Source organism: Setaria italica, chromosome IX (assembly GCF_000263155.2).
Source record: "Setaria italica strain Yugu1 chromosome IX, Setaria_italica_v2.0, whole genome shotgun sequence".
NCBI classification, from domain to species: Eukaryota; Viridiplantae; Streptophyta; class Magnoliopsida; order Poales; family Poaceae; genus Setaria; species Setaria italica.
Window position 1 is genome coordinate 3,526,416 of NC_028458.1, and position 21,463 is coordinate 3,547,878.

The window sequence follows — 21,463 nt, forward strand, 5'->3', positions numbered from 1 at the left end:
TACCGCAATACCTGCCTGGATCATTCACGTATAGGGAGCGCACGCACCATCCTTCTCCGTTGCTGAGCAGCTGAAATTCACTGTAGCTACTATTCATGTCCGTGCCTAAGTTGATCCGAGCCCGCTAGGCGACCCTATTAAGCCTTATTCATGCTTCAGATGCGGATGATTGCTGTAGCAACCCATGGTCAAATCATGGACTAATTAGGGCTTAACAGATTCGTCTCGCCGTTTAGCCTCCACTTATGTAATGGATTTTGTAAATAGTCTACGTTTAATACTCCTAATTAGTATCTAAACATTCGATGTGACGGGTGCTTAAAAATAAGCAAACTAACCAAACCAGGCCAAAGAGAGATTGGCGATATCGCACCGATTTTTTCTGAATTATTAAGGTGATTTGGATCTCAAATAACGTATAAAACAAGTATAGCATTTTAAAAGCAGGGATCTAAACAATATACCAAGAGAACAACCACTATTGTATTAATCAAATACAAGTACAATCATGATGCTTTCATACAAACATATGGTGCTAAAATTATAAAAAGAATATTATCTCCGTTCATAAATGTGGGGTATATTTTGTCTTGGCAGAGTATTCAGAAATAGGCTCAAACCATTGTTTTCTTGCAAAATAATTAGCTATACGTACAGGGGGTCACTATAGCGTGAACTCATTTTAAAGTTCTAGCTGCATAGTTTTCATACACGTATTCAAAATCCAACTAAGAGTTAGCACGAATATATTACCTTTTAGAAAATCACTATATTTTTTGAAAAACAGGTATTATATTATTGAGGTTAACTGTTACTGTTTAGATCATTTTTGTTTTTAGCTCCTCACATTGTAGCGCAAAGAGATACGTGCTACGTTGGGTGACGTAATCACATTGCGATTGCGTCGTCGATCGTCGTCTTCCTCCGTCCAGTTCGTGCCCTCCAGCGTCTGGGCGCCGTCCATCCCACTGCCTCGTCCCGTCCGAACATGAATCCGCCCTTCTCCGCTCCTCCGGACCTGTTCGCTTCAGCTTATTCACCCGGCTTATCAGCCACCAAACAGTATTTTTCTCTCACAACAAATCAGCCGTTTCAGCTTTTCAGCCGGCTTATAAGCTGAACCGAACAGGCCCGACCCATTCCGGCCTCGTCGGCACCATCCGGATGAGGTTCCGACCTTGGTTCCTGTGTCAACATTTCAGCAAGTTCTATTTGCAGTTATGCTTCTCGGGTTGAAACATTAGCAACCCCGTTAGATGATGGAAATTGGTACCACCCTGATTCAGATGGGAGAAGTTTCAGTTTCCTTTGCACAGATTTGTTGCCTATCTACCTGTTTCAATCTATAGGGAAGAAGATTGTCTTCAGATTCTGTGCTTGGAAATTTGCTTTTGATTTTATTCCAACCGTGTTTTGATTTGAGTACAGAGATGCCGTTACATACATACATGAGCAAAACAAGGCAACGTTTCCATTCAGTTAGAGAAGAAGCAGGATTAATTTTTAATGACTGTTCTATTCTTTTTTGAACCAAGCTATAGTGTGCATTTTGACGACGCAACAAAAGTATGCTAACCTCCTGCACTTCTGTTAAAAAGAAAAACAGCACCATGCTTCTTCTTTTATCTGAATGTAAAACACAGGTCTTCCGCATGTACATTGAAGGAAAAAAGATCTAAACTTCTCTGTTCTTACAATTTTCCCAATGCTGCAGGTGGCTGTGGTGCCTGCGTGGTCCTCATCTCCAAGTATGACCCGGCCACTGACGAGGTGACCGAGTTCTCTGCGAGCTCCTGCCTGACGCTCCTCCACAGCGTGAACCGTGGCTCGGTGACCACCAGCGAGGGAATTGGCAACACCAGGGATGGTTACCACCCCGTGCAGCAGCGCCTGGCAGGCTTCCACGCCTCACAGTGCGGCTTCTGCACTCCGGGCATGTGTATGTCCATCTTCTCCGCACTCTCCAAGGCCGACAAGAAGTCCGGCCGCCCAGACCCTCCCCCTGGCTTCTCCAAAATCACTGCCTCGGAGGCTGAGAGGGCTGTCTCGGGCAACCTTTGCCGCTGCACCGGATACAGGCCCATCATTGATACCTGCAAGAGCTTCTCCGCCGATGTTGACCTCGAGGACCTCGGCCTCAACTGCTTCTGGAAGAAGGGCAACGAGCCTGCAGATGCCAGCAAGCTGCCAAGCTACAACAGTCGCGCTGTGTGCACCTTCCCGGAGTTCCTCAAAGCCGAGATCAAGTCTGCAGTGGATCAGGCAAATGGTGCTCTGGTGACCGTCTCCGACGACGGGTGGTACCATCCTAAGAGCATCGAAGAGCTTCAAAGGTTGTTTGATTCCAACTGGTTCGATGAAAATTCTGTGAAGATTGTGGCTTCAAACACTGGGTCTGGAGTGTACAAGGATCAGGACCTCTATGACAAGTATATCGACATCAAGGGGATCCCAGAGCTTTCAGTCATCAACAGAAGCAGCAAGGGAATTGAGATCGGATCAGTTCTGTCCATCTCTAAAGCAATTGAAATATTGTCAGATGGAAATCTAGTCTTTAGAAAGATTGCGGATCATCTAAACAAAGTGGCCTCACCATTTATCCGGAACACTGCAACCATAGGTGGAAACATAATGATGGCACAGAGGTTGCCATTCGCATCGGACATTGCAACCATACTACTAGCTGCAGGTTCAACTGTCACCATACTGGTGGCTTCCAAAAGACTCTGCATTACTCTGGAGGAGTTCTTGCAGCAGCCGCCTTGTGATCCTAGGACCCTACTGTTGAGCATATTTGTCCCAGAATGGGGTTCAGATGATATCACTTTCGAGACTTTCCGAGCAGCCCCTCGTCCATTTGGTAATGCTGTCTCATATGTAAACTCCGCTTTCTTGGCAAGAACATCAAGCGACCACCACATTGAGGATATATGCTTGGCATTTGGTGCTTACGGAGTCGATCATGCCATAAGAGCTAGGAAGGTTGAGGATTTCCTGAAGAGCAAATCGGTGAGCCCATCTGTTATACTTGAAGCAGTTCAGTTGCTTAAAGAGAATGTTTCACCATCAGAAGGCACGACACACCCCGAATACAGGATCAGTTTGGCTGTCAGTTTTCTGTTCAGCTTCCTGTCTTCCCTTCCCAACAGCTCCAGTGCACCATCAAAGGCTGATACTCTCAATGCATCATATACTAATGGAATTAAAAATGTTAGCACTGAGTACTCACCAGTCGAACATCTTAAGGTTGACTGCAATGATTTGCCAATTCGCTCAAGGCAAGAAATGGTTTTCAGTGATGAATACAAGCCTGTTGGCAAGCCGATTAAGAAAGCTGGGGCAGAGCTCCAAGCCTCTGGTACATAATCTTATTCCGATGCATAAACTGATTTAGATTGAACTTTCAAACATGTCCTATAATGCTGAACTTCCATGGCCTTCAATAGGTTGAACTTCTAAACATGTTCAATGCAACCCTTATATTTTGTGTACATAATCATCTGATGGCCCTTTTTTTTTCCCCTCAATTTTAGTATAATGGTTTGGTCAGTGCAGAACCACTTAATAAACCTTCGCCCCTGCATGATTTAGTGACTTTATTTCCTCTTTTAGAAAATGCACTAAGCCATATTCAATCTTCTGACAACAGGGGAGGCGGTGTACGTTGATGATATCCCTGCTCCCAAGGATTGCCTCTATGGAGCATTTATCTACAGCACACACCCTCATGCCCATGTGAAGGGTATCAACTTCAAATCATCTTTGGCTTCACAGAAGGTCATCACAGTGATCACTGCAAAGGATATTCCAAGTGGCGGACAAAATATTGGAACCAGCTTCCTGATGCTAGGAGATGAAGCACTTTTTGCTGATCCAGTTGCTGAATTTGCTGGTCAAAATATTGGCGTCGTGGTAATGTTTCTTAAATCTTTTTTCAGAATACACAAAACAGTAACATGTTTATGTACAGCTGTGATCTTGAAAATCAAGCAAGCTTACTGTGTTGTGTTGCTTTTCATTTTACTTAGATTGCTGAAACACAGAGGTATGCTTATATGGCTGCAAAGCAAGCTGTTGTTGAGTATAGCACGGAAAATCTGCAGCCACCAATTCTGACAATAGAAGATTCCATCCAACGAAACAGCTACTTCCAAACCGCCCCATTTTTAGCTCCCAAGCCAGTTGGTAATTACAACCAAGGGATGTCTGAAGCTGATCACAAGATTTTATCAGCAGAGGTATGTAGTACTCCGTCATGTTCAAAAGGATCTATACTCTTAAGTTTCCAGTGAGACCAGACACTCACACTTAATAGTTTTGTATCCGCAGGTAAAACTTGAATCCCAGTATTATTTCTACCTGGAGACTCAAGTGGCACTAGCTATTCCTGATGAAGATAACTGCATAACCATCTATTCCTCGGCACAAATGCCTGAGCTCACACAAGATGTAGTAGCAAGGTGCCTTGGCATTCCATTTAACAATGTCCGTGTCATCAGTAGAAGAGTTGGAGGAGGCTTTGGTGGAAAGGCAATGAAAGCAACACATGTAAGTACTGACTAACTAGTGCTTTGATTCACTAAACATTTTTTTATTCTCAATCACCAATGTATTGTCAACTTTAGTCAGCAATCTGACCAAAAAACTGTGTGAGATGTAAAAGTGCCAGAGATGACCAAGAATTTCCTCTTTGTCAGATCGCATGTGCATGTGCCGTTGCTGCATTCAAGCTGCGGCGTCCTGTTAGGATGTACCTCGATCGCAAGACAGACATGATAATGGCAGGTGGACGGCATCCTATGAAGGTGAAGTACTCTGTTGGGTTCAAGTCAGATGGCAAGATCACAGCATTGCACCTTGATCTTGGGATCAATGCTGGAATATCACCAGATGTGAGTCCATTGATGCCATATGCTATCATAGGGGCTCTCAAAAAGTATAACTGGGGTGCTCTTGAATTTGACACCAAGATCTGCAAGACAAACGTCTCATCAAAGTCAGCAATGCGGGGTCCTGGAGATGTGCAGGGCTCTTTCATCGCTGAAGCCATCATTGAGCATGTTGCCTCGGCACTCTCACTAGACACTAACACCATCAGAAAGAAGAACCTTCATGATTTTGAAAGCCTTGCAGTGTTCTATGGAGAAAGCGCAGGTGAAGCTTCTACATACAGCTTGGTCACCATGTTTGATAAGCTGGCCTCAAGTCCAGATTACCACCACAGAGCTGAAATGGTTGAGCACTATAATAGGAGCAACAAGTGGAAGAAACGTGGTATTTCTTGTGTGCCAATCACCTATGAGGTTAATCTTCGACCGACTCCAGGAAAGGTGTCCATCATGAACGATGGTTCCATCGCAGTTGAGGTTGGAGGAGTTGAGATAGGTCAAGGGTTGTGGACTAAAGTTAAGCAGATGACAGCATTTGGATTGGGACAGCTGTGTCCTGATGGTGGTGAATGCCTCCTGGACAAGGTGCGGGTTATCCAGGCAGACACATTAAGCATGATCCAGGGAGGTTTCACTGCTGGGAGCACCACTTCTGAAACTAGCTGTGAAGCGGTTCGACAATCATGTGCTGTGCTCGTTGAGAGGCTCAAGCCTATCAAGGAGAGTCTGGAAGCTAAGGCCATTCCAGTGGAATGGAGTGCCTTGATTGCTCAGGTGAGTAACACTTTGTTAATTATGACTTTGTTGGTAAGATGCCACTTAAGCTGAGTTAAAAAATAACCAAGAATTGCAAATTATTTAAATCTTTTCCCTCACTGCATTCTGCCAGCAATGTACTGCAGTCAGTAGAAGTGGCAGTAGCAAATAAATGTAAGTAAGTCACTACCTGCAGTTTCAATTGTTCATGGCATTTGTTGCTCATCTGCAGGCGAGCATGGGGAGTGTGAACTTATCGGCACATGCATACTGGACTCCCGATCCATCTTTCAGGAGCTACTTGAACTATGGAGCTGCCGTCAGTGAGGTATCCTTGATCCAGATTGCAGTAAAAACATTGCAAATGCAATTACCAAGCCAAATTGTTGGGAGGCTGCAGATTCATTTCTCTCAACGCTGACATGTGACTGGGAACTTGATATTGAAAATGGCAGGTGGAAGTTGATGTCCTGACAGGAGCAACCACAATCCTACGGAGTGACCTCTTGTACGACTGCGGGCAGAGCCTGAACCCTGCTGTGGACTTGGGCCAGGTTAGCTCCAAAGAAAAAATCCTCGTGCAGACTGCTGCATCAATGAAAATGTGCTCCTCTGAACACTTTTCTTGATTCACTCAGATCGAAGGCTCATTTGTCCAAGGAGTTGGCTTCTTCACGAACGAAGACTACGCTACAAACTCTGATGGCCTGGTCATCCATGACGGCACATGGACGTACAAGATCCCCACGGTGGACACCATTCCCAAGCAGTTCAACGTTGAGATGTTTAACAGCGCCCGCGACCAGAAGCGTGTCCTGTCTTCGAAAGGTGAGCCTCTTCCCACAATGTTTCATCACATGCCAACATTCTTTGATCAGATCTTCACAATTTCTTGACAAAATGACACCTGAAAGTATTATAACTAGAGCTCACCAACGATGGCTGCCTACAAACCTGACATACTGTGGACTTCCTTGCAGCGTCGGGCGAGCCGCCACTGGTTCTCGCGGCCTCGGTGCACTGCGCGATGAGGGAGGCGATCAGGGCCGCCAGGAAGGAGTTTTCAGTCTGCACTGGCCCAGCAAACTCCACTGCCACATTCCAGTTGGACGTCCCGGCGACGATGCCCGTCGTCAAGGAGCTCTGCGGCCTGGACGTCGTGGAGAGGTACCTCGAGAGGGTATCTGCTGCCGGCCCAAACACTACGAAAGCATAGTCCAGCAGGCGCATTGCCAGATGTTAACGCTGTGGATTGTGGTATTGTGAATCTGTGATGAACTGTATAGAGAGAAAAAATACAGTAAATAAGGCGCGGCTTTGCCGCGCCCACCGTGTAGCTAGCCAGCAATTTACATTTTGTGATACCAATGGATTACCAGCTAGTATACTATTTTAATAAGCAAATTCACCACTTAACCAATAGATTAAGGTAAGCACCAATTATCGTAGGTTCTGATTTATTGTATTCATCTTTACCGAGACATCTTAACAATTGGTATTAAAAAATATAATTATAGAGTTAAAACCAGATCTGAAAATCATAGGCAATTAACAATGACGGAATCTGATGTTGATGATGCAATTTTCATGTGTGTAAACAAGATCATCGAAGCACAACAAAATATATGTCCCACAAATTATAATCAGAGTTTAACTCTTGACAGATGCTACTGCTTCTGATCCTTCGTTGCAAACATGATTTGCCATGTATAGATAAGAGCGTCTGCAGATCAAGAACACTGTACACTGCAGTGGTCCAATTCCTTAAGCGCTAACTAAATCTAGTAGGTTCAGCAAAGAAAGTAGCTACCAATCTTGTTAGCAGCTTGAAGCTAGTATGTCCGAACCAACATGTGCAATGTGTTTTAGGAGCGAAGTATCTTAGAACAGTAGAGATGGGATTCCGATAGGATGAATCACGGCCTTGAAATGAAACAAACTAATTTGACATGGAGACTCAAAGAGCGTCTACCGCCTACTACAAGGCTACATGGCTGATGCCTGATGACATTGTTAGTTCTTGGCCGGCCGCCTAGTGCAGTGAGCCCAGCCAGGATGTACATATATGAACCGACCTTGCCGCCGACGTATGCAACTAGCGCGCAAGCAGGGACCAATTGGAATTAGGCACAGAAGCCAGATGCGATGGTGCCGTTAATCACGGCGTGCTGCAATTGCACGGCCGTCACGGCGCAGTGCCGCCGCCGGCAAGGAGGACGAAGAAGATGGCCACGAGGCAGGACGTTCTGGCCAAGGAGAGGACGAGCGATGGTTGGGAGGCTTGGAGCCCGCTGCCACACAGTACTACGGTGGTAGCTCGATGCATGTTAATCAGAAAGTGTGAAGAAATTTTTGGGAAATTTTTGAAGTTGCTCTTGGAGGAGGAGGCGTTTTTTTGGAAAAATCAGTCACCGTTATATAAAAAAAATAGGATGGAGTATCACTGTATTTAAAAGGTTTAATTCCATTCCTTTGACATCCTAGAGTCCACGACATCATTCCTACGACGGCAAAATAAGGGGACTCGTCCGTGAGACCGTGACGGGCGGCGACCACCACATCCGCCGCCGCCACACCCCCAATCACCGTTGCCTGCCTCTGCGCTTTGTGCCTCTCCTTCCGCGCCGCCACCGCCCGCCTCCCTCCCTCTTTCCTACGGCACCTTCCTCCCTACCATAGGCTCCCCACGCCGAACACGCTTCCTTCAGATCCAGCACCCTTACGCTGCAGTGCCGCCTCTTCTCCCCGCGTTGTCGTCCTCGCCCCGTTCCCCCGGGCCAGCGTGCGGCGGATATCCACCCACGCTTGGACTGACTTCTGCCTTTGCTGGTGAGGAATCCCTAGCTCACTTGGATGCGCCGTTCGGTTTGTTTTGTGGAATAGTCCTCTGTTTGCTGCGAATTCCCAAATCCTTCTTTCTGGTATGAATGCGTCGATCCATTTAGTCCATTGTAGATTTATGTTTTGCGCGGTGGAGTAGTATTAGTATTAGCAGTTCGTCTTCCAAATTTTCTGGTCTTTAGTAACTGAACCGATTCGTTGCAGGGGGGAGAGGAGATCATCCCGATGATGATTCGAGGTGCAAGGATGGTGGGTTTGTCCTCTCAGGTTCTGGGCATGAGGTGCTTCAGCACGGAGATATTTGTGAGCAGTAAGTAAATTCTGATCGATTCTTGCTTGTCTCTGCAGTCATGTGATTCCACCGTGATGATTGGATTTGTTCCAGACCTTGTGTGACTGCGTGGTTGTAGTGTACTAGTATGTTTGATTCATTATTTATGTAGTGTGTTAGCAAGATATTGCGGACTTGTGACTTTTGATGGTTTGGGCGGAGGATAGCACTGGTTGGTGGTCTAGGCTTTTGACACTGTTTTTTTGCGAATATCAGCTTTGCTTGCGAGGATGTTGGATTTGCAACGAGCATCAGGTGCTATAAGAATGTGGTTCCTCTGAGTTTTAGGTTGGGTTATTGTGTCTTTCTCCATCTTGTGTTAACCTGATTGCTGCCTAGTTCCTCCAGAAGTAGTTGGCCATAACAAATGCCAATCAACTTGATGTATCAGTACATCTAGTGCTTAAATAGCAATCTGGTTAATTCTGGCACTTCTGTGTAGCCGCCGCTGATATCAAATCGGGACGTGATGGGGGCACAGGGGAAGATTGGAGAAGGGGATCTCGGGTACCTGAGGAGGAAGATGAACTTCTCGATTCCTCTTTGTATTTCTCAATTTATTTTTCTGATCCCTTCTGATGTGCACAGCTTGTGTCTTATGGTCTTGACCTTGGGCTATGACCTGGCATATGGACTTGAAAGCCCATGATCCATGGCATTGCTGGGCCACGATGCTGCAAAACACAGCTTGTCCCTAAACTGTCATATTCAGAAATTGCTTTGAACACCACATAATAGCATGTCCACAAATAACTCATCTTGCAGCCACTCTGCCACTGCATTCAGACCCAATCCGTTGCACGATGCCTGGATCCCATGGCCAAAGTAAAGATAGCTTCCTGTACTCCACATTAGTTGCCATGGATCTCAATTACAACATAGAAACATTATATTGTAAAGCTGCTTTAAATCTATCCAATATGGCCCTCTTCTTTTTGTAACATTTGTCATGAAGATCCTACTATTTATGCACTCTGGCGAAGATTTTCAAGTTCTGTTTCATAGGGAACACCCGTTCCAATCTCTTTACCAAGTATTTTGTCCAATGTTGTTTGTTATTATTGTAATGTGGTTGTGGCATGCAGTATTAACTCTTTTTATTGTGCTTTTGCAGGATTATCATTTTATACGACAGAGGAAGAACTCAAAGATGTGTTTTCACCATTTGGCAATGTAAAAGAAGGTATGTTATCTGTGCTATAATAGACCTGCCTCAGTCTGTTTTGTGTTTTCACTTGTAGTTCCATCTTCATATATATTTCTTGTGAAACTTATATTTGTAACAGTATGGGTTATGTTACTTGAATTGAATTAGCAGTATTTCAGTTTGATGTTGCTTCTTGTATCTTATCAAGTGCAGCTCGACTTATGCGGGATAGCCAAACTGGAAGGTTAAAGGGATTTGGTTTTGTCAACTATTCATCACAAGCTGAGGCGGAGAAAGCTGTTAAAGCAATGCATGGAAGGGTGTGTGCTTTCTACTCTGCTTAATTAATAAAAACTTGACTGACTGATGATGATAAATGGTGACGTCTACAAACTGCTAGTGCTAGCTGCAATTGTTTGCTTGCCATTTTTTTGACACGTCTACAAGTAAATGAGCCATGGGCTCTGATGTCATTCCTTACTCAGATGAACCACCTCAGAAGTTCTTAATTTCACATTTTATGGACTACCTGTGATGTCATTTCATATCTATAGGTTTTTCAACTTGTGAGCGTGCTGGAACTCCAGCACTTTGTTTTAGTGACTGGATCAAATTAAAATGAAAACATGTACAGGATTGATTCCCTGAGCTAGATATAAACTAGTATCAGATTTTGATATGTAGTCTTAAACTTTCACTAAATTACTTCATCTTAACAGATTCTACGCGGAAGATTGATTTTTGTGGAGATGGCCCAAGGACGCAAAAGCTAGTAGGACACCCTCCATTGTTGAAGATTGACCATTTTCTTCTCAGTTCCCAACAAGGTTGCTTGCCGAAGCTTGTCCTCCCAACGTTTTAATGCTTTCTGTTTTTAGTTTTTAGTTAGAGCATGTGTCTTCCCATGTGCTCCTTTTTGTTTTTGTATTTTGGACTGATTTATTTTTACTTGGAATATCTAGCCGGCAAATGGGCGAGATGTTATCGTACTGCGCACTCTCTATAACACTTTTTACTAGTGCCAGAATATTTTCTCTCTGTAAAACATACCTTCCAGTAGCATATATACAAGACATACAGTATTTCCTGCAAATCCAAGTGCTTAGAGATGAGTACAGATGTGGTGTACAAAATTGCATCAAAGGTAATTTCAAGTGTACAAAATTGCATCAAAGGTAATTTCAAGTGTACAAAATTGCATCAAAGGTAATTTCAAATCGATTGAAACTGATCTTGTCCGAGGTTATCTCCCTAAACCAGAGTGCCTTTGTCCGAGGTTATCTCCCTAAACCAGAGTGCCTTTGTGCCTGACTGGCTCATAATAGATAACGTACTTTTAGCTTATGAATTTACTCACTTCCTACAAACAAAAAGATCTCGTGTAGATGGTTATGCAGCAGTGAAATTAGACATGAATAAAGCATATGACCGAGTGGAATGGTCTTTTTTGGAAAAAAAGATGATGAAATTGGGTTTTGCAAGAAGATGGGTGGACATTATAATGAGATGTATTTCTACAGTCTCTTACCACATCAAGATAAATGGTGAGCTTACTGAGGAAATTTCACCAAACCGTGGTTTGAGATCACCTCATCAAGATAAATGGTGAGCTTATTGAGGAAATTTCATCAAAACGTGGTTTGAGACAAGGTGATCCTCTATCTTCTTATTTATTCCTGATCTGTGCTGAGGGTTTTCTGCCTTGTTGAATGCAGGGTATAAGGGTCTGTCAAGAGGCACCGAGTATCAACCACCTTCCGTTTGCAGATGACTCACTACTACTACTGAAAACTGATGATCGAAGTGCACATCATCTGCAAAATATTCTCACCTTGTATGAGGAATGCTTGGGGCAAACTATCAACAAAGATAAATCATTGGTGATGTTTAGCAAGCATACTAAGGCAACTAACAAGCTTCAGTTCATGGCAATCCTGGACATTGCAACAGAGGCATGATAAGTATTTGGGTCTTCCAGTTTATATGGGAAAATCAATAGCAAAAACTTTTGCATATTTGAAAGAAAGGGTCTGGCAAAGAATTCAAGGCTGGAAGGAAACGCTGCTTTCAAAAGCTGGCGATCCCCACATACGCAATGTCCTGTTTTGACCTCACCAAAACCTTATGTGATGAAATCAGTTTGATGATTTGTAGATACTTATAGGTACAACAAGATAAAGAAAATAAGATGCATTGGTTGTCCCGGGATTTTTTTGTGTCAAAGAAAAAAGAAAGGGGTTTTGGGATATAGAGATCTCCACTTTTTTAATTTGGCAATGTTAGCAAGGCAAGGATGGAGATTACTGATGAATTCAGATTCTCTATGTGTCCAGGTCCTGTGAGCAAAGTATCTGAGAATGGCAAATTACTTTTATGTGCCCAGGTCCTACGAGCAAAGTATTTTGAGAATGGCAAATTACTTGACGTGACAAAAGCTCCAGGCATCTCATACTCCTGGAGAAGCATTGTTCGCGGTATACAAGCACTAAAGAAGGGCTTAATTTGGAGGGTCGGTGATAGATCACAAATAAATATTTTGTTAGATCCTTGGGTACGACAGGTGTGATGAGAAGGCTAATCACTCCTCGAGAGCATAAGATCTTGACAAAGGTTTCAGAACTTATTGATCCATTAACGGGGATTGGGATAAAATTCTAATCAAAGATGTGTTTTGGGAAGAGGGTGTGAAGCATATCCTTGCAACCCCAGTAAATAATAATATGGAGGATTTTCTTGCATGGCACTATGACACAAAAGGGCTATTTTCAGTAAAATCGATGTATCACACTTTGGAGGACAAACCGGAGCGGCAGGCCACAAGACAGAGAGGTGAGTCATTATCACCTTCAGCAATTGCAAACCAGATAGAGTGGGGAAGAATATGGAAACTAGAATGTCCTCCCAAGATCAAACATTTTTTATGATGCCTAACGCATAATAGTCTGCCTCTGTAGATGAATATTAAAAGAAGAGGTATTGATGATGTTAACACCCGCTGTCTAGTGTGTTTGAGGATGGATGAAGATGGTAGCCATTATTTTTTTTAAATGCAAATTCATGAGCAAATGTTGGCAGATGATGAACTTGGAAGGTGTGAGGCTGAAATTAGTAGACCTAAAAGATGCCAAGGAGGTAACAAACTATATCCTTTCTATGGAGGAGGAAAACAAATATGAGACCATGATCCTAATGTGGTCATGGTGGGATGCAAGAAACAAAGTTAATTCTAGTGAACAGAGAAGAACAGTGAAAGAAGTAGTGCACCAAGCAAGAAACATGACATGGAAGGTTTGTACTATGCTAAAGAAAACAATTAAGAAGCATTATAAAAAAGTACAGAGATAGAATCCACCTCCGGAGGAAGTTCTCAAAGTTAACACTGATGGAGTTTTCCTCATGGAGCAGAAATCGGGAGGATGGGGCTTCATTGTTAGAGATGCTGACGGCAATGCAGTAACGGCGGGAGCAGGGAGATTAGAATCAGTTCATGATTCTTTTTTGCAGAGGCTCAAGCTTGCCTTGCGGCTTTAACGGCCATCTCAGCTCAAGGTATGATGAGAATTCAGTTGGAAAGTGATTCTTCGAACCTAGTCACTGCTTTGAAGTCAAGGGTCTTTGATCAATCACCGGCCGGTATGTTGCTTGTGGAGGCACGTCAACTTATTCAACTAGATTTTGTGTCTGTTGAAGTTTCATTTACCCCCACGATCTTGTAATCTGTGTGCACATGAATTAGCTCGTTCTAGTTTGAGTTGGGACCCGGATCAACCATGTGTTTGGCTTGATCCCCTCCCGGATTTTATAAAGTTTTTAGCAGTTCGTGATTGTACTGAACCTTGGACAGATGAATAAATAAAAAAAATTCAAAAAAAAGTACTAGTGTAACTGGGCAAGGGAGACTACTAAGTAGTTTGAGATGGGAGGGTGCGCTCAAAGAAATAAGACGGCATGACAATACTATTAATTGAAGGCAAAATAGCCAAAATCATCCCCAAACTTTTCAAAGGGATCAAGTTCATCCTTGAACTTTCAAATGGGTTAATATAGTCCCTCAACTCTCGTTTTTAGGTTAAACGCGTCCTTGTGCTGATGTGGCGCTACATGGTGGCATGAGACGAATGGGGAATGTCTGGTTTGCCCTTGGTACTGGAAATCGCTGGTTGAGAAGGCCTCGCTCCAAGACGCGCGCCGAGGGGTGTTCCAAGACGACGAGTCTTGGAGGCGAAAGATACAGCGCCTCCTCCCAGCCGCTGGCATCATCATCAAGCACATCAGGTACGGTTGCACAACCAACAATCAATTGCATATATTCCGTTCCAGCATCGAGTTATGTCATATGATTCGACAGTTTAGATTCAATTGCATGATAAGGTGACATAATTAAGGAGCTCTCCAACAGTTTTGACACTACCTTCAGACTTCCCAAGATACTTGACTATGCTGCTGTTCAGTAATAATTCACACCTCATTCGGCATCCTCAGCCTAGGGCTTGTCAAGTGATCACGAGTGCCGGTGCTATTTCCCACAAATAGCTGGTTTTATGTCTCGCCGGATGCATGGATATGTCACGTAAGATGAGCTGGTTGAGAAGTATCCAACTTGGCCAAGGGCAAAACAGACATTTCACTTTCATCTTATGCACCACGCAGTGCCACATCAGCACAGGTACATGTTTGATAAAAAGGAGAGTTGAGGGACTAGATTGACCCTGACGAACTTAACCCTTTATGGGAAGTTTAGGGATGATTTTAGCTATTTTACCTTAATTGAAGGACAGTATGGAGCCATTCGAGATGTCTTTGATTGAGCAACAATCTTCTCGGTCTATTCTCAATTTTGCGTGTGACCTTTCCAGCAAGATCAAGGCCCATTACTTGGAGTAAGTTGACATTTATGCCAATCAGAACAAAAAGGACGCAGCATTTGTTTCTCGAAAAGACAAAAGGCAAAAAGAAGAAGAAGAAGAAGAAACTCAGCAAAGAAATGAGCGAATCAGACCCGGAGATCATCCGCAAAGTTGAACATCCGCGGCGGCTACTGCTCCGGCCCACTGACCACAGGTGCACCTACCGCCGCGGACTGGTCTCACACTGGCCGACTGGCGCCCACGGATGGTGACGAACGCACGTACGCAGCCATTTCCGCTCGGTGCACGCTGCTGCTGACCAGACGAGCGACCCGGCATGCAGTTTCCTTTTCGGGACAAGCGCCGGCGGCTTAGACATCAATCAGGGCATGTGTAAGATGCCATTGACCGGCAGCTGGGAGGAGCTCGCACACCGGCACACGGCTGAAGCTTGATCGGGAGCTCGCACGTATGGTATAAATACAGAGGAGGAGAGGAGAGTTTCAATTTCAAAACAAAAAAAAAAAAAGGAGAGGAGAGGCCAGGTGCAGTGCAGGGCACCAACACTGATCGATCGAGGCTGCAGTGACCGGCCGGAGAAGATGGGGAAGGCGGCGGCGACGGTGGTGCTGGCGGTGAACGGGCAGAGGTACGAGGCGGCCGGCGTGGACCCGTCGATGACGCTGCTCGAGTTCCTCCGCACCCGCACGCCCGTCAGAGGCCCCAAGCTCGGCTGCGGCGAAGGTACCAACAGATACAACAAGGGCGCGCGAACGCGCCATGCTTTCGTTTCGTGAACCAAAAAAATTGCCCTCACCTGCACGAAGGCTTTACCGTGCATGCGTGCAGATTTTAGGCTTTTATTTCGTGGTCGCTACCAGATTTTTAAAACATTTTTCGAGTATTTTCTACGAACGATCGACGGATTTTGGTCTCTTTTGGCTGCAGGTGGCTGCGGTGCATGCGTGGTCCTCGTCTCCAAGTACGACCGTGCCACCGACGAGGTGACCGAGTTCTCGGCGAGCTCCTGCCTGACGCTGCTCCACAGCGTAGACCGTTGCTCGGTGACCACCAGCGAGGGCATCGGCAACACCAGGGATGGCTACCACCCCGTGCAGCGGCGCCTGGCCGGCTTCCACGCCTCGCAATGCGGCTTCTGCACGCCCGGCATGTGCATGTCCATATTCTCCGCCCTCGTCAAGGCGGAAAAGGCTGCCGACCGCCCTGCGCCACCCGACGGCTTCTCCAAGCTCACCACATCAGAGGCCGAGAGGGCCGTCTCCGGCAACCTTTGCCGCTGCACTGGGTATAGGCCCATCGTCGACGCCTGCAAGAGCTTCGCGTCTGATGTCGACATCGAGGACTTGGGGCTCAACTGCTTCTGGAGGAAAGGTAGCGAAGCTGCAGATGTCAGCAAGCTGCCAAGCTACAACAGTGGCGCCGTCTGCACCTTCCCGGAGTTCCTCAAATCCGAGATCAAGTCTTCAGTGGATCAGGCAAATGGTGCTACGGTGATGGACTCCGAAGACGGTTGGTACCATCCTAAGAACATCGAAGAGCTTCACGGGCTGTTCGATTCCGACTGGTTCGATGAAAATTCCGTGAAGATTGTGGCTTCAAACACTGGGTCTGGAGTGTACAAGGATCAAGACCTTCATGACAAGTATATTGACATCAAAGGAATCCCAGAGCTTTCAGTCATCAACAGAAGCAGCAAGGGAATTGAGCTTGGAGCAGTTGTGTCCATCGCTAAAGCCATTGAGGTGTTGTCAGATGGAAATCTGGTCTTCAGAAAGATTGCTGATCACCTGAACAAAGTGGCTTCACCGTTCATTCGGAACACTGCTACCGTAGGTGGAAACATAATCATGGCACAGAGGTTGCCATTCGCGTCGGATATTGCAACCGTACTACTAGCTGCAGGTTCAACGATCACCATCCAGGTGGCATCCAAAAGAATTTGCCTTACTCTGGAGGAGTTCTTGCAGCAGCCACCTTGTGATCCTAGGACTCTGCTGTTGAGCATATTTGTACCAGATTGGGGTTCAGATGATATCGCCTTTGAGACTTTCCGAGCAGCACCTCGTCCATTTGGCAATGCTGTTTCATATATAAACTCGGCTTTCTTAGCAAGGACATCAAGCGACCATCTCATTGAGGATATGTGCTTGGTATTCGGTGCTTACGGAGTCGACCATGCCATCAGAGCTCGCAAGGTTGAGAATTTCCTGAAGGGCAAATCGGTAAGCCCGTCTGTTATACTTGAAGCAGTTAAGTTGCTTAAAGAGACTGTTTCGCCATCAAAAGGCACGACACATCCCGAATACAGGATAAGCTTGGCTGTCAGTTTTCTGTTCAGCTTCCTGTCTTCCCTTCCCAACAGCTCCAGTGCACCAGCAAAAGTTGATACTCTCAATGCATCATATACTAATGGAATTACAAATGTTAGCACTGAGTACTCACCAGTCGAACATCTTAAGGTTGACAGCAATGATTTGCCAATTCGCTCAAGGCAAGAAATGGTTTTCAGTGATGAATACAAGCCTGTTGGCAAGCCGATTAAGAAAGCTGGGGCAGAGCTCCAAGCCTCTGGTACATATTCTTATTCCGATGCATAAACTGATTTAGATTGAACTTTCAAACATGTCCTATAATGCTGAACTTCCATGGCCTTCAATAGGTTGAACTTCTAAACATGTTCAATGCAACCCTTTATTTTGTGTACATAATCATCTAATGGCCCTTTTTTTCTCAATTTTAGTATAATGGTTTGGTCAGTGCAGAACCACTTAATAAACCTTCGCCCCTGCATGATTTAGTGACTTTATTTCCTCTTTTAGAAAATGCACTAAGCCATATTCAATCTTCTGACAACAGGGGAGGCGGTGTACGTTGATGATATCCCTGCTCCCAAGGATTGCCTCTATGGAGCATTTATCTACAGCTCACACCCTCATGCCCATGTGAAGGGTATCAACTTCAAACCATCTTTGGCTTCACAGAAGGTCATAACAGTTATCACCGCAAAGGATATTCCGAGCGGCGGAGAAAATGTTGGATCCAGCATCATGCAAGGAGACGAAGCACTTTTTGCTGATCCAGTTGCTGAATTTGCTGGTCAAAATATTGGTGTCGTGGTAATGTCTCATAAGTGTTCTTTCAGAATACACAAAAAACAGTAACATGTTTATGTATAGCTATAATCTTGAAAATCAGGCAAGCTTACTGTGTCGTGTTGATTTTCAATTTACTTAGATTGCTGAAACACAGAAGTACGCCTATATGGCAGCAAAGCAAGCTGTTGTTGAGTATAGCACAGAAAATCTGCAGCCACCAATTCTGACGGTAGAAGATGCCATCCAAAGAAGCAGCTACTTCCAAATTCCACCATTTTTTGCTCCCAAGCCGGTTGGTAATTACAACCAAGGGATGTCTGAAGCAGATCACAAGATTTTATCAGCAGAGGTACATAGGATTCCATTAAGTTCAAAAGGATATATTCTGTGAGTTTCCAGCGTGACAAAACACCCCACACATAATATTTTTGTATCTGCAGGTAAAACTTGAATCCCAGTACTTTTTCTACATGGAGACTCAAGTGGCACTAGCTATTCCAGATGAAGATAACTGCATAACTATCTATTCCTCGACACAAATGCCTGAGCTCACACAAAATGTGGTAGCAAGGTGCCTTGGCATTCCATTTCACAATGTCCGTGTCATCACCAGAAGAGTCGGAGGAGGCTTTGGTGGAAAGGCAATGAAACCAACACATGTAAGTCCCGACTTAAATAGAGCCTTAATCTGCCAAACATTTTCCATTTTCCATTACCCATGTATTGTCAACTGAACTTTACAATATGACAAAAAAAACAGTTTGAGATGCAGATGTGTTAGAGATAACCAAGAATTTCCTCTTTGTCAGATCGCATGTGCATGTGCCGTTGCTGCCTTCAAGCTGCGGCGTCCTGTTAGGATGTACCTCGATCGCAAGACAGACATGATAATGGCAGGAGGGCGACATCCTATGAAGGTGAAGTACTCTATTGGGTTCAAGTCAGACGGCAAGATCACAGCCTTGCACCTTGATCTTGGGATCAATTGTGGAATATCGCCAGATGGGAGTCCAGCGATGCCACGTGCTATCATAGGTGCTTTAAAAAAGTACAACTGGGGTGCTCTTGAATTTGACACCAAGCTCTGCAAGACAAACGTCTCATCAAAGTCATCAATGCGAGGTCCTGGAGATGTGCAAGGCTCTTTCATCGCAGAAGCTATCATTGAGCATGTTGCGTCGGCACTCTCAGTAGACACTAACACCATCAGGAGGAAGAACCTTCATGATTTCGAAAGCCTTGCAGTGTTCTATGAAGAAAGCGCAGGTGAACCCTCTACATACAGCCTGGTGTCCATGTTTGATAAGCTGGCCTTGTCCCCAGACTACCAGCACAGAGCAGAAATGATTGAGCTCTTCAACAACAGCAACAAGTGGAAGAAACGAGGGATTTGTTGTGTTCCATGCACGTATGAGGTGAGTCTTCGACCAACTCCAGGCAAGGTGTCCATCATGACTGATGGTTCCATTGCAGTCGAGGTTGGAGGAATTGAGATAGGTCAAGGGTTATGGACTAAAGTGAAGCAGATGACAGCATTTGGATTGGGACAGCTGTGCCCTGACGGCGGCGAATGCCTCCTGGACAAGGTGCGGGTTATCCAGGCTGACACATTAAGCATGATCCAGGGAGGTTTCACTGCTGGGAGCACCACTTCTGAAACTAGCTGTGAAGCAGTTAGACAATCATGTGCTATACTCGTCGAGAGGCTGAAGCCTATCAAGGAGAGTCTGGAAGCTAATGCCAACCCAGTGGAGTGGAGTGCTTTGATTGCTCAGGTGAGGATAATACTTACCAATTCTAACTTTGTTGGTAACTTAACCTGAGTGGAAAAGATACCAAGAATTATATATTTACTTAAATCTCTTGCCTCCCTCCTTTCCATCAACAATGTACTGCAGTTTCTTTCAAAAAACAACGTCCTGCAGCTAGTAGAAGTAGCAGTAGCAAATATTCAATTTTTCATGGCATTTGTTGCTCATCTGCAGGCAAGCATGGCGAGTGTGAACTTATCGGCACAGGCATACTGGACTCCCGATCCATCTTTCACAAGCTACCTGAATTATGGAGCTGCCATCAGTGAGGTATCCTTGATCCAAATTGCAGCAAAAACATTGCAAATGCAATTACCAAACCAAATTGTTGGAAGGCTGCAGATTCATTTCTCTCGACGTTGACATGTGATTGGGAATTTGCAAATGAAAATGGCAGGTGGAAGTTGATGTCCTGACAGGAGCAACAACAATCCTACGGAGTGACATCGTATACGACTGCGGGCAGAGCCTGAACCCTGCTGTGGACTTGGGCCAGGTTAGCTGCGAAGATAAACCGCTCGTGCAGACCATTTCATCAATGAAAATGTGCTCCTCCTCTGAACACTGTTCCTATTTCACTCAGATCGAAGGCTCATTTGTCCAAGGAGTGGGCTTCTTCACGAACGAAGACTACGCTACGAACTCTGACGGCCTGGTCATCCATGACAGCACATGGACGTACAAGATCCCCACGGTGGACACCATTCCCAAGCAGTTCAACGTTGAGATGTTCAACAGCGCCCGGGACAAGAAGCGCGTCCTGTCTTCAAAAGGTGAGGCTTTTCCCACTGTTTAATCACCTCCCAACATTCTTGATAAGAACCCTGACATACCGTGGACTTCTTTGTAGCGTCGGGCGAGCCGCCGCTGGTTCTCGCGGCCTCGGTGCACTGCGCGATGAGGGAGGCAATCAGGGCCGCCAGGAAGGAGTTCTCGGTCTGCACAGGCCCCGCAAACTCCGCAACCACCTTCCAGATGGACGTCCCGGCGACGATGCCCGTCGTCAAGGAGCTCTGCGGCCTGGACGTCGTGGAGAGGTACCTCGAGAGCGTATGTGCTGCCGGCTCAAACACTGCGAAGGCATAGATCCAGCAGCCGCATTGCCAGAGATTGATGAGGTTAATCGAGATGTGGCATTGTGAATCGGGAGCCATGAACAGTATAATGCGTCTGACAGGGCGAATGTGCGGAAGAAATCATAAGATTTCGCCAGGATTATGAAGAAATTATGCTGAATGATTCGTGTGCGCATACCTCCCTTCTTCTGGGTATAAATGGGGATCGGATTGGAAAAGTGTTGTTCCTCGCCTCGCCTCGCCTCCTCGTAGGCAGGCACGCGTTCGGCCCGCGATCTCGCCGGCGGCAATAGCGCCCCCCCTCCCCGTGCGACGTTGGCTGGTGCCGCCTGGCGAGAGAGTGCGGCGGCCGCGCGACGGTACTTGCCTGCTTGATTTCGCTGGACCTCTTGCCCGCGCGCCGCGCCCTTTGCAACTGTGTTGGTTTTGCAGCTGCCATGCCATTGTGTCCGTGGACATGTTGCTCGATCGCTGAAAATTGTACTAGTAGTAGTATGGCTCCGTTTGGAGCAAATATTTAGATACTGTATTAAATATAGGTTAATTATAAAATTAATTAAATAAATGAAGGTTAATTTAGGAGGCGAATCTATCTTACTATTACTAATTGGAGGCTCCTTTTGAAACCTTCAGGTCAAACCATCTAGGA

General features: G+C 45.4%; 3 protein-coding genes across 5 annotated transcripts in view; all 3 read left to right on the forward strand.

Moving 5' to 3' along the window:
- LOC101755113 (indole-3-acetaldehyde oxidase) overlaps nt 1-7,035 on the forward strand; it is an 11,669-nt gene extending 4,634 nt beyond the window's left edge. The window contains exons 2-11 of the mRNA XM_022823403.1: nt 1,219-1,295; nt 1,715-3,358; nt 3,650-3,912; nt 4,029-4,238; nt 4,330-4,548; nt 4,698-5,663; nt 5,878-5,973; nt 6,101-6,199; nt 6,284-6,473; nt 6,626-7,035. Coding sequence (XP_022679138.1) covers nt 1,219-1,295; nt 1,715-3,358; nt 3,650-3,912; nt 4,029-4,238; nt 4,330-4,548; nt 4,698-5,663; nt 5,878-5,973; nt 6,101-6,199; nt 6,284-6,473; nt 6,626-6,861 — 4,000 coding nt within the window. The 3' untranslated portion in view covers nt 6,862-7,035. The remainder of the gene's footprint in view (nt 1-1,218; nt 1,296-1,714; nt 3,359-3,649; nt 3,913-4,028; nt 4,239-4,329; nt 4,549-4,697; nt 5,664-5,877; nt 5,974-6,100; nt 6,200-6,283; nt 6,474-6,625) is intronic.
- Nucleotides 7,036-8,141: 1,106 nt separating this feature from the next.
- Nucleotides 8,142-11,081, forward strand: LOC101755521 (organelle RRM domain-containing protein 6, chloroplastic). Of its 3 annotated transcripts, none has more exons than XM_004981430.3 (5): nt 8,142-8,566; nt 8,691-8,796; nt 9,932-10,000; nt 10,178-10,284; nt 10,684-11,081. In XM_004981430.3, exons 2-5 carry the CDS (start codon nt 8,712-8,714, stop codon nt 10,735-10,737), a joined length of 315 nt encoding a protein of 104 aa, XP_004981487.1. In that variant the 5' UTR covers nt 8,142-8,566; nt 8,691-8,711; the 3' UTR covers nt 10,738-11,081. The 3 variants fall into 3 exon arrangements, with proteins under 3 accessions (XP_004981487.1, XP_004981486.1, XP_022678764.1); XM_004981429.2 differs by having other exon boundaries at nt 8,142-8,474; XM_022823029.1 differs by lacking the exons at nt 8,142-8,566; nt 8,691-8,796 and adding exons at nt 8,843-9,105; nt 9,260-9,324 and having other exon boundaries at nt 10,173-10,284.
- Nucleotides 11,082-15,231: 4,150 nt separating this feature from the next.
- LOC101756196 (indole-3-acetaldehyde oxidase) lies at nt 15,232-20,974 on the forward strand. The gene is made up of 10 exons (XM_004981431.3): nt 15,232-15,555; nt 15,760-17,403; nt 17,689-17,948; nt 18,067-18,276; nt 18,368-18,586; nt 18,737-19,702; nt 19,913-20,008; nt 20,136-20,234; nt 20,322-20,511; nt 20,589-20,974. The coding sequence occupies exons 1-10, from the start codon at nt 15,414-15,416 to the stop codon at nt 20,822-20,824; spliced, it is 4,062 nt and encodes a 1,353-aa protein (XP_004981488.1). The 5' UTR covers nt 15,232-15,413; the 3' UTR covers nt 20,825-20,974.
- The last annotated feature ends 489 nt before the right edge of the window (nt 20,975-21,463 follow it).